Source organism: Aquarana catesbeiana, linkage group LG12 (assembly GCF_042186555.1).
Source record: "Aquarana catesbeiana isolate 2022-GZ linkage group LG12, ASM4218655v1, whole genome shotgun sequence".
Taxonomy (NCBI): domain Eukaryota; kingdom Metazoa; phylum Chordata; class Amphibia; order Anura; family Ranidae; genus Aquarana; species Aquarana catesbeiana.
In genome coordinates, this window is record NC_133335.1 from 1,280,382 (window position 1) to 1,292,645 (window position 12,264).

General features: G+C 43.2%; 1 protein-coding gene across 1 annotated transcript; it reads left to right on the forward strand.

Moving 5' to 3' along the window:
- Positions 1-3,373: 3,373 nt before the first annotated feature.
- On the forward strand, positions 3,374-9,502 carry LOC141113794 (sterile alpha motif domain-containing protein 9-like). Its single transcript, XM_073607080.1, has 3 exons — positions 3,374-3,390; positions 3,468-4,058; positions 4,255-9,502. Exons 1-3 carry the CDS (start codon positions 3,381-3,383, stop codon positions 9,345-9,347), a joined length of 5,694 nt encoding a protein of 1,897 aa, XP_073463181.1. The 5' UTR covers positions 3,374-3,380; the 3' UTR covers positions 9,348-9,502.
- The last annotated feature ends 2,762 nt before the right edge of the window (positions 9,503-12,264 follow it).

Consider the following 12,264-nt stretch of genomic DNA (forward strand, 5'->3'; position numbering starts at 1 on the left):
TTCTTGAATCCCTTGGCCTGCTGGGAGAGCCTATATATTCAGGTGGAGTCAAGTGTTCGGGGTATTGAGCCCTCTGGACGGCTGTCTGGGTGGACGTGTGTCGTATGCCCTGGGCTGCTAGGCTGGAGTTTGGGCCTATCCTGAGGACATCTGGCTGCCAGGCTGTCTGAGGGCCTATCCAGAAGCAAGAGAGCAGCGCAGGGTTGGGATTGCAGTTTGCAGTCCAACCAGAAGTGACGGTTCTGCCGGCCGGAGAACCTGTCGTGGTCAGTGGTAGAGGGGAAGCTGTTGCCAGTAAGGTACCTTATTTCCAGGGACCTCAGTGAGTAACTGAAGCAAGTACCAGCTCAGAATTCTCACCAACCGGGGATGGTGAAGAATCAGAAAACTTCAGCAGATGTCAAGCCAGGGAGCCAACCAGAGGAGGCGACGCTTGCAGAGCAGCCTTGTGTGTCAAGCCATTGACCGAGCAGGCCAGTGGGGTGAAGCTTGATAAGTATCTGGAGTACCAAGCTAGGGACCCAGCAGAGAGGTGGGGGTGACACTTGAGAAAGATACTAAAGTGAAGGTTGGAAGAGCTCAGGGGATTCAGTGGCAGTGAATCAACTAGTCTAGTGAAAGACCCAGGAGCTCATTGGGCTGAAGAACTATAAGAAGTGATTGTAGTAGAAGTGACAGAACTGTTACACTTTGTGTTAGAAACTGTTAAAGACTGTTGCCATAGGAGACAGCATTCCTACACATGCAGATGTGGTGTCTTGCTGGATGCTATTCCCCGCATGGCTGTCTTCCTATTGAAATCTCTGAGTCTGCCAATTAACGTTTCAGCCACCTAAGGGTGTGCTGGCCCCAACCCTCTCTCCCAAAGTTCTGTTTAAGAGAAATAAAATCTCTTTGCATTCATGAAGTGTCTGGCGCCCATAAATCTAACTTGCATTACACCCACTATACCTCACAACCCACAGGTTCTCATTAGACTAGAGGAGGCCTGGGACCTCGCTACAGAAATAAGCTGAATCATCCTCCAATAACCACAGCAGAGATTCTACCTGAGCCATACTGAAGGGGGGAGAAAAGTCATCACTGCCCCTAGTAATATTTGACAAAGCCAACTCCGCACAAACCTGAATCAATGGCTGAACATCACCTAACATCCTGCACTGATCAACTAGGGAACGAGCAAGAGGAATACATTCTGACAGGCCCACTCCTTCAGTATTTGGGGGCAATATTCCCTTCCCTCTGTCACTAGCAAAGCATAGTATACAGTCTCCTCAGGATGCATCTTGTAGCAAACAGCAGCAGAGCCAATATGGCTTCCCTGTGCAGCCACTTCTGTTCAGTACTGGCCTTGGTGTTATGTCAGGGATGCCAAGTGCTGGTATTCTGTGAAACAGGCATGACCAGAAATGTGTGGACTTACACAGAGAACACCAGGCACAAATATAATGTTAGATAATTTATTAAGAATAAAGTGAATAACAAAAATATAAACGCACGTATATATATCCAATATTCGTCCAATATACCAGAACTGCATAAACCAAAACATGAAAATCTAATAAGTGAGTAAACAATGAGCAACTACCTAAACCAAATATATACAGACAGCGGGTTATGAGAAGTGTAGTCAGTGTCAGAGCCAGGGGTCATACACAGTAGATCAGGCAGAAGGAGCAAGCCAGGACAGGGGGAGGGTATATGGGAGTAGGAACAGGCAGGCGGGTAAGGAATCAGGACCAGAGTGCAGGAACCCAGGTCAGAGGCACATAGACAAACACCAAGGCAAAGGAGTATAGCACAGGCAGAGCTTAAAGCGGAGCTCCACCCAAAAGGGGATGCTCCACTTGTTTGCCTCCTCCCCCTCCACATTTGGAACCTTTTGGGGGGAGCGGGTACTTGGCTTTGATCGGTACCTGCTCCCACTTCCAGCTAAGTTTGCTGCGGTGAACTCAGCCGGAAGTTCAGCCCCCATCCTCCTTCCCCCACAACTGGGCCATTCACAAAGTGCAGCGCGCTTCACGCATACGCATTAGGGGCTTCACTGCCGATTTCCCTTAGCCGAGATGGCGGTGGCAGCACCTGAGAGCCAATTGAAAAATAGGCTCAGGTGAGGACACCACAGGATTCGTGGACAGGTAAGTGTCCTTATATTAAGAGCCAGCAGCTGCAGTATTTGTAGCTGCCGACTTTCATTTTTTTTTTTTTAAGGAGCCCAGAGCTTTGCTTTAACCACTTCAGCCCCGGACCATTTCGCTGGCCAAAGACCAGAGCACTTTTTGCGATTCGGCACTGCATTGCTTTAACTGACAATTGCGCGGTCGTGCGACATGGCTTCCAAACAAAATTGACGTCCTTTTTTCCCCACAAATAGAACTTTCTTTTGGTGGTATTTGATCACCTCTGCGGTTTTTATTTTTTGCGCTATAAACAAAATTAGAGCGACAATTTTGAAAAAAAAGCAATATTTTTTTTACCGATACGTATTCTTCTACATATTTTTGGTAAAAAAAATATATAAGCATTTATTGATTGGTTTGCGCAAAAGTTATAGCGTCTACAAAATAGGGGATAGTTTTATGGCATTTATATTAATAATTTTTTTTCTTTACTAGTAACGGCGGCGATCTGCGATTTTTATCGTGACTGCGACATTATGGCGGACACATCGGACACTTTTGATGCCATTTTGGGACCATTGTCATTGATACAGCGATCATTGCTATAAAAATGCACTGATTACTGAAAAAATGACACTGGCAGTGAAGGGGTTAACCAGGAGCGGGCGCTGAAGGGGTTAAGTGTGTCCTGGGGATGTATTCTAATTATGGGGGGGGGGGGGGCTATGTGTGACACGACACTGATCACCGCTCATGATCACAGGGAGCTATAATCAGTGTCAGTATCACTAGGAAGAATGGGGAAATGCTTGTTTACATCAGCATCTCCCCGTTCTTCCTCTCCGTGAGACGATCGCGGGTATCCCCTCAGGCATTGAGTCCGCGAGACCCGTGGTCGGTTTCACGGAGCTCGTGGCCCACAATGCCGCATCTTAAAGGGGACGTACAGGTACGTCCATCTGCCCAGCTGTGCCATTTTGTCGATGTATATCATTGTGCGCTGGTCCTTAAGCGGTTAAACGCTCTTTCTGCAATGAGCATCAGGTGATAACTGATTTTCATGAGCTTCTGGTTGCTGAGGGACTCCAACTGGTGGACACCGGAGATGCAGCCTATAGGTCTGGGAGCCACAGTTTCCACCAGCAAGCAAACCAATTCCTGACAGATATCATACAGATATTATACACCGATCTCCCAAATGTAGCTTCTGACATGTTTCCCTCTCTCTTTCAGATATGTATGGTATAAGAAGACACCATCATGAGTCTGGGTAAGTTGTATTATATGGTTACAGTAATATACATTACTCAAGTTCAGAGTTTTCAATGATTGTATTTTCCAATTAAGGTGACAAGCCGCTGAAAAGATGGACTGTGAATGATGTCAGCAGCTGGTTGGATTCAATTGGATTAGAACAGGAATATATCACTAAACTTCATGAAGGAGCAGCCAACGGAGCAGTGCTAGAAATCCTCAGTGAACATCATCTAGAAAAAATGGATATTAAATATCTTCAAATACAACTTTTACTCAAGAAAAGAGATGAACTTTTAGAAACAGAGATCCAAAGAAAATCACCAAAGGGAGAGGACAAACATCTCCAGGAACCTGGGAGAAGCTCCATCAATCCCCCAGGCACAGGTCCATCATCTGCCAAACACAAGAGAGATGGGCAGGATCAGAGAAATAATAACATTCTGCAAGAAAAACCTAGAGACACCCAATCCGATCCCACAAAAAGCAAGGAGAAAACACGTCAGACCAATACAAATACTCAGAATGAGGATATATCACCTCCAGCAATATCCAGTCCAGAAGTAAATAAACATGTGGAAAGGCAGACTGAAAAAAATCCTAGTGCAGAAGAAAGACCCGGGGAGATTGTGAAAAAAAATATGAACTCCGGTGTTAATACAAAACCACATCAGACAAAGGAAGGTCAACCAATACGTCAGAAATACAAATAATCAGAATAACTCTTTACAATCTCCAGGAAAGTTCAGTCCAGTAGATGTAAATAAACTTGTGGGAAAGCAATTTAAAAAAGGTCCTAATGCAAAAGAAAGAACCGGAGAGATCATTAAAAAAAATATTAACTCCGATGACAACACAAAACCACATCAGACAAAGGAAGGTCAACCAGGCGGGGGAGAGGAGACAACTTCAGGAAAGAGTACAGTACCTCACATACAGAGCTTAACAAAGAAAGCTAACGCTTCCGAAAATAAAAACAAGCCGCCCACTGAAAATTCAATGGACAATAAAGAGATTTCTAAGGGCAAGTCACAAAAAAGTCAGAATGCCCCTCAATCAGATACATCAAGGACACACAAAGAAAATATAACCACAGAAGATAGACTCAAAAAACAGAATCCCTGTTCTACAAGTTTATCTGTACAACCTGGAAAAAAGTCTGAGCAACCTCCAAAAATTAAAGGCCAAACAGATACAAAAGATCAATTTGCAGAAGGTTTAAGTCAAATAAATGTGTCTTCAGAAGACAAACCTCAACAAAACATTAGCAGTCCAACCTCAGAAAACAAGTCACCTTCTCCTGAGACCGGCAACAGTGACAACATTAGATCCAAAGAATTCCAGGAAAATTCCAACTCCAGAAATAAACCTGGTCAAGTGGGCAAACCAGGTCAGAAAAATCTCAACAAAAAGTCCATCAACAACCATGAGACCCCAAACCAAAAGCAGAAGGATGGGCAACATGTAAAAAGCACAGCTAGTGGCAAATCAGAAGACAAACCTCAAGAAAACCAGGGTTTGGAAATGAAAAGTCTCACAGAGAATAATTGCAGTATAGAGGAGGGAAAACTCACAGAAATAGATATCACTTTAACAAAAAAATCTGTCCAAGTGGACCTAATACCTCAAAAGAAAAGCATTAATGTTTCGGAGGAGCACAAAAATACACTCAGCCCAGGAGATAAAAACCAAAATGTGGAAAAAAAATCTGAAAGAATCAAGGGTTCAAAAGAGAATTCCAGCCCAGCCCAGAAGCAGAAAGCTGTAACACCTTTAACACTGAGCATTTTCCGACCCTTCGATAATCACGATACAAACTTCAAATATGTGAAAAAACAGGTACTTCCCCCTGAGACAGGCATCACCAATCTGATCACTCCTTGTCATGAGTACAAATCATTTGCTATTGCCGCAGGTTTGGATAGGCCAAGACTTCTAGCAAAACTACGATATGAGACATTTCGATTTGCTGCTGCCTGTCTGAACATGAGAACTAATGGAACCATACACTTTGGAATTATGGACAGTGTGGAAGACAAAGGCTTCACACATGGACAGATCGTTGGTATTCCAATTCACAATAAAGACTGGTATGCAGATTTATTGAATGATTTGGATAAGTGCTTTCCTGAAGCCAGTGAATATGCAGCTGCAGCAATGTGTATTCGCTGCCCTGAATTTATTGAGGTTGTTGATGTGGAGTCAGAAGAGAAAAGGTTTGTTGTGGAAGTAGATATTGAGTCTCTATCCATCACTGTAAAGGGGAAAATGTTTCAAGTAAGTTTGCCAAAGTTTGATGAGCATAAGAATAAGACTTTTTATGAAAGGAAAACTATATATGAGAGAGCGGGGACAAAATCTCAGCCAGTTAAAATAGAGGAGGAAATTAATGCATTAATCCTGAGACTAAAGGAAGCAGATAAGAGGAGAAAGGAAGCAGAGGAGGCCAATGTTCCTGAAGCACACAGATATGAAAATCTAGGTAGGAAACTATCTGTCCTGCTAACAAATGGTAAGCAGTATTTCGATGACACACTGCAATATGTACTCATCACAAACCGGTGCGAGAAACACCAACTGCAACACTTAACCTTTTTGAAATACTTGAAAATCTTGTGTGCTTTTGATTTTGATGCGGAGTCTGACATTAGTGGGCTACACTCCAAGTGTAAAGATTACCATCTGACGAATATATACTCCTTGAAGCGCTATGCCAGTGAGTACGGGAAGAACCTGGATGACATTATTAATAATCTGGGGTTCTTCAAGCACACAAGCTGGATATTTTGTAATGGACGGAAGAGTTACGGTGGGGAAGATTTACCATGTGATGAGCAATCTTGGATCAAAGACAAAATGAAGCACTTTAAGAAGGCGGTTTCTTTAATCTGTGATAATATTAAGAGAGGATCATTCATCGTGCTCTTCATGCTGTTTTCCCCTGTGGAAAAGCCAATTGTTAAAGCCTTGATGGAATTTTATGAGGAATTGAGCGGTATGGAATACATCACTTGTATCACCGAGTGTAAGGAATATTACAAACAATGGGCTGGCTTGTCACAAGCAACATGCAACAGAACAGAACTTGACCAAAGAAGTGTTGTTGGCATGAAGCTCAGCCATGTGGATGCTACAGTTCAAGAAATGATTCCAGGAAAAGACTTTAACAGAAAGTTACCGGTCTCTACAAAAGGAGTTTGTGTTCTTACAACACCTAAAGAAGAAAAAATGAACTCCCTAAACATCTTGTGTGTAAATGAGTGTGAAAACACCAACCTTAAGGCCATAGACCCCAAGAAACTTGAAAGTGACTTCTATCGAGGAGGAAAAATTAGTTGGAAACATTTGTGGCTTGCTGAGCAGAAGAAATGTGGGGCATTTATTGAGCGCAATGCTTGTCAGGAAGTTGAGGATATTCTGAATGGCATCTTAAATGAAGAGACCATGAAACTTCTTGTAGCACAAATCAACATTTTGCACCAGCCAGGCAGTGGTGGGAGCACAGTGGCCAGGCAGATCCTCTGGAAAAAGAAAAAGAACCTACGGTGTGCCATAGTGAACTCAAGATACCAAACTACAAAGGTGTGGGAACATGCGGTGGAACTCAGAGAGAATGAAGAAAGGGACACTAAAAACTGTTTGCCAGTTCTCCTTCTTCTGGAAGACTGCCCTGATGAGTATATTGATGAATTAAAAAACCGTCTTCAAGAAGCCATGATACACAAACAAGTGAAACGTGCAAAGACTTGCTTTATTCTCTTGACTTGTAAACGTTCAAATGCACCAGAAAAGTATTGTTCAGTCTCATCCAGCGACACGGTTGCCATCACCCACAAGCTCAAAGATAACGAGAAGCTGCTGTTCAAAGGCAAAGCTGAAGAACTCAATGAAAATTTTCCTTCTCAGGACTTGATCATTACCTTTGTTTTAATGAGTCAAGAGTTCAATAAGAAGTACCTGGAAGACTTTGTGAAGAATGTGATGGAAGATCTGGACCACTCTTCTCCAGTAACTCGTCTGATCAGATACGTTGCATTACTAAATCATTATGTTCAAAATTCTTATATCTCCCTTTCCCACTGTGAAGTGCTTCTGAGAATTCAGCCCTTTGTTACTCAAGACCACAAACTGAGCCAAAATCATGATCTTAACAGCTTAAGTGAGCAAGCACTGATCATGGAACTAAGGGATGAATCAACATTCATTTCTGCCATTCGCATTTTACATCCTCTAATCGCAGGGGAAATTTTAAATCAATATTCCACCCGTTCATACCCTCAGAGTAAAATTGCCTTGGAACTACTCAACGAATCTGCTGCTCTCAACCACAGATTTGCACAGCAAGAATTTGTAAAGTTCATAAAAGACTTGTTTTTCCGGCGACACAAGAAAAGTCGTGGTGACAATGTAGATAGTTTCTTCTCACCACTAATAGAACACGTATGTAATGTGGAAAGAGACACTGAGAAGGCCATTGAACTTCTACAGGTTGCCTATGAGCAATTTGATAAAGATGCACATTTTGCACAACAACTTGCCAGACTCCATTATAAAAATTCTAAATTTGAAGAAGCACAGAAATGGGTGGCAATCGCCAAAGCAAAGCTGCCGGAAGATTCATATATATTGGACACTGAAGGACGCCTGTACAAGGAATGGTTTACCGTAAACCATGACAAATATAAGGAGAACCAAAGCTCAGTAGATGAAATCAGCCTGATTGAGCTTGGCCTTAAGTCCATGGAAAGCTTCAGAGAGGCACAAAGAGCAGCAAATAATGACAGAGATACAATCAATATCTCCGGATATATGGGAGAAGTAGATACTGGATGCAGCCTGCTAGAGCTGCTACTAACATTATTTGAAAACATAAAGAAAGACAAGGCAGAATTGTTGGAATATCTTATCAATGTGAAATACATCCCAGAAGAGATAAAGGACTCCTGGGCAAAGCTACATGGTCGATTAAAAAGTTTGTACCAAAATATGTATAAAGCTCTAGAGTGGATTTCAGAAGACGTTGGCTGTTTTCAGGGTGATAAAATTGATGTCTGGGAGACAACCAGGCAGGATGATTTTGTCAGAAATTGGTTAGTTAACAAGACCAAATTATTTGCTGATTGTTTTAAATCTGTAGGCCAGGTGAGCTATTCTGCAACAGCTGAAGGAAAAAAATTTGCCAGAAAGATGGAAATTTATAGGCTAGGAGGCAGCAGTGTGGCAACCATTCTGTCATTGCTATCCAATTCAAAAGGTGAACACCCAGTTGTAGCATTGGAGAGGATCATCAACTACTTCCCCACAGACATATCTGAAGACAGGCTGGATGATGGTGAACTCATTAGCCTCATAATGTGCCATATTGCTCTAGGAAGTGTCCAGCCGGACTCTAGAAAACTTTTGGCATTCAAGAATTTGCTGGAGAAAAGCCAACGGTTTCTGAATGAGCGAAAAACATTTCCTGCAAGTGCCTACTTTCTTATTTTCATGCTTTACTGGCCAGATGAAAAGTTCCTAACCTCACAAAATGTAAAGAAAGGCAATGTTCTGAACTCTGCAATGGAAACAGCTAAACAGCTGCACCAGAAAAGAATCAAGGATGTCCCCGTCCGTAAGAAAAGAACAAACGTGCTCTTCTTCCTCGGGAAGGGCACTGGCCTCGAGAAGTTCATTTTCAGAGGTGCTATAGAAAGGCTTCTAGAACACCCATTAAATGAACGCACCTTCCGCTTTGACAGTGACCTAAAAGATAGAAAACTAATTCAGGACAAGCTAAAGAAAGTTGATGGATGGACAGAAAACGGAAGAGTCTACACAAAGGGCCCTTCCGGAAAAGGGAAGATTGAAGTCTTGCCTCTAAACTATTCATCAGTTCCTCGAGGGGATGAAAATGTGACTTTCTACCTGGGATTCACCTACACTGGATATGTAACTTATGGGATTAAATCTGAATCACTTTTACCCCCTTCATGACCAGGCCATTTCTTGCGATGCGGCACTGCGCACTACGTTACTTTAACTGACAATTGTGTGGTTGTGTGACACTGTACACAAATAAAATGTACCGTATATACTCGAGTATAAGCCGAGTTTTTCAGCAGATTTTTTGTGCTGAAAATGCCCCCCTCGGCTTATACTCAAATCAAGCACTTTTCTGGTGCAAAGAATGACATTTTCCGAACCAACTTTGGGGCCCCGTATCTCGGGACCAATTAGTGCTAGGAACCCCAAATTTGGTGTGCAAAGCTGGGGTTCCTAGCACCAAGTGGCCCCGAGATAAGGGGCCCCAAAATTGGTTTAGAAAATGTCATTCTCTTCTGCAGAAAAGTGCTTGACATTTTCCAAACCGACTTTGGGGCCCCGTATCTTGGGGCCACTTAGTGTTAGGAACCCCAGCTTTGGATATGTTGTAGTGCTAGTTCCACTGGGTTTGCACACCGAATTTGGGGGTTCCTAGCACCAAGTGGCCCCGAGATACGGGGCCTCAAATTCGGTCAACTGTGTCCATCTGCAGCAATGTCATTTCGGGACCCTTTGGGTCCGGGGACCCCAAATTTTGGCTGCAGCTAGGGGGCATCTAGGAACCCTTAACTACCAAGTTTGAAGTTCGGGGGACCTATGGCTGCAAATGGGCACAGTGAGGCATGCAAATGGGCATTGTTGACCCTCTTTTCCACTTACAGTAGCTGCGCACTTCTCACCCTCGTCTTATACTCCAGTCAATAAGTTTTCCCAGTTTTTTGTGGTAAAATGAGGTGCCTCGGCTTATACTCGAGTATATACAGTATGTATTTTTTTCCCACAAATAGAGCTTTCTTTTTCTGCTAATTGATCACCTCTATGCTTTTTATTTTTTGTGCTATAAACAAAAAACAAGACCAATTTAAAATATATATATATTTTTTACTTTCTGCTATAAAACATCCAATAAAAATATGTAAAAAATCAAATTTCTTCATCAATTTAGGCCCATTTGTATTCTGCTACATATTTTTGGTAAACAAAATCCCAATAAGCGTATATTGATTGGTTTGCACAAAAGTTATCGTATCTACAAACTATGAGATAGATTTATGATCTTTTTATTTTGTTTATTGTTTTCACTAGTAATGGCGCTGATTAGCGATTTTTTAGAGCGACTGCGACATATCAGTGGACAAATCGGACACTAAGTGACACTTTTTGGGGACCAGTGACATTAATACAGTGATCATTGCTAAAAGCAAATGCACTGTCACTGTATAAATGACACTGGCTGGGAAGGAGTTAACATCAGGGGGCGATGAAAGGGCTAAGTGTGTTCCTAGGGAGTGCTTTATATCTGTTTGGGGGATGGACTGACTGGAGGAAGAGACATCTGTGTTCCTGATTAGCAGGAACACAAGATCTCCATCTTCCTGTTTGACAGAACGACAGACTGCCTTGTTTACATAGGCAGACCGCCGTTCTGTCTCTCCAGCTAACGATCGTGGGTGGCCGGCGGCCATCGCGGCTGCAGGACCTGCTGATTGGCTCCCGCTGTGTCCAATCACAGCAGAAGTGTGGCTCCACCTATGCACATGTGCGCCCCAGAGCCAAGAAGAGAAATCACGTACAGGTATATGATTTTACGCCTAAGGACCGCCATGCCGCAGTATATGTACGTGGGCCGGTCCTTAAGTGGTTAAGAACATTAAAGTGGATCTGAACCCAAAAACAGAAATATAAAATATTACAGCTCACCTGTCCTCAGATGTGGTGGTGGCATTGGTTTTCTTTTTTCAGGATTTTTTCCCTTTAATTTTCATCTGGTGATCCTGCCAGTAACACACTTCCTTCCTATGGTGACAACACTCACTGCACTTTATCTATGGAGGAGGCAGCAATGTCACCCCAGGACAGAACTACAGAACATCTACCCCATGCCTCATTTCTGCCATAACATGGAGGGGGACATCCCGATTAGGTGCTTCCTTCTGCCAAACAGCGCCTCCTACCCTCCAAACCGTTCCAAGCAGACGGAGAGCTCATACCAGCCCTTTATCTCTATCATTGTACACAGACAAGGTGTGAGCTAAACTCCAAAGGAATGACTCTTTATTGAAACTCAGACACATACTTTATACCCCACAGGAGGACATTCCCCTCCTGATCATATCACCCCAACAATACAAACTGTAACCAGGAATATAATTACAACAACCAACATATACTATAAACGTTAAGTAAATTAAACAACTACCCACCTGGGTGACTCAGTGCCCACCCAGACTATTCAACACCCAGCCCACCACCCTGGATACAAAGTACATTACCATAAGCATCAATATCTCACAATGGTTCCATAGCAAGGTACAGGGGTCACATTATTAATCACATCTGCAAGAGATGATCAGACTGACAGAAACAATAAAACAATGGGAAAGACCTACTTAATAAACACATAACAAACAGTGATCTCACCTCACCTCAGACTAGACCCCGGGCTGTCCAAATCTCAGTAACCAGTGTTCCTTTCATATACATCCGCTTACTAAATTTCAAGATGGCAGAGACCATCATGGTTTCCTTGGCTGTTAAATGCAATAATGTCTTTTTGCATTACATAACAGAATATCTTCCTAAATGCTTGTAGCTCCCTCAAATGCCAGGGCCCATAGTCTTGTATCCGGGTCCTCCAGGGCCCATAGTCATGTATCCGGGTCCTCCAGGGCCCATAGTCGTGTATCCCGGTCCTCCACGGCCCATAGTCATGTATCCGGGTCCTCCAGGGCCCATAGTCCTGTATCCGGGTCCTCCAGGGCTCATAGTCATGTATCCGGGTGCTCCAGGGCCCATAGTCATTTATCTGGGTCCTCCAGGGCCCATAGTCATGTATCCGGGTCCTCCAGGGCCCATAGTCATGTATCCG

Excerpts from the sequence above, each read along its gene's own strand:
- LOC141113794 (XM_073607080.1), top strand. Across the intron at positions 4,059-4,254 it reads ACCACATCAGACAAAGGAAG|GTCAACCAGGCGGGGGAGAG; the intron begins GTCAACCAATAC and ends AGACAAAGGAAG.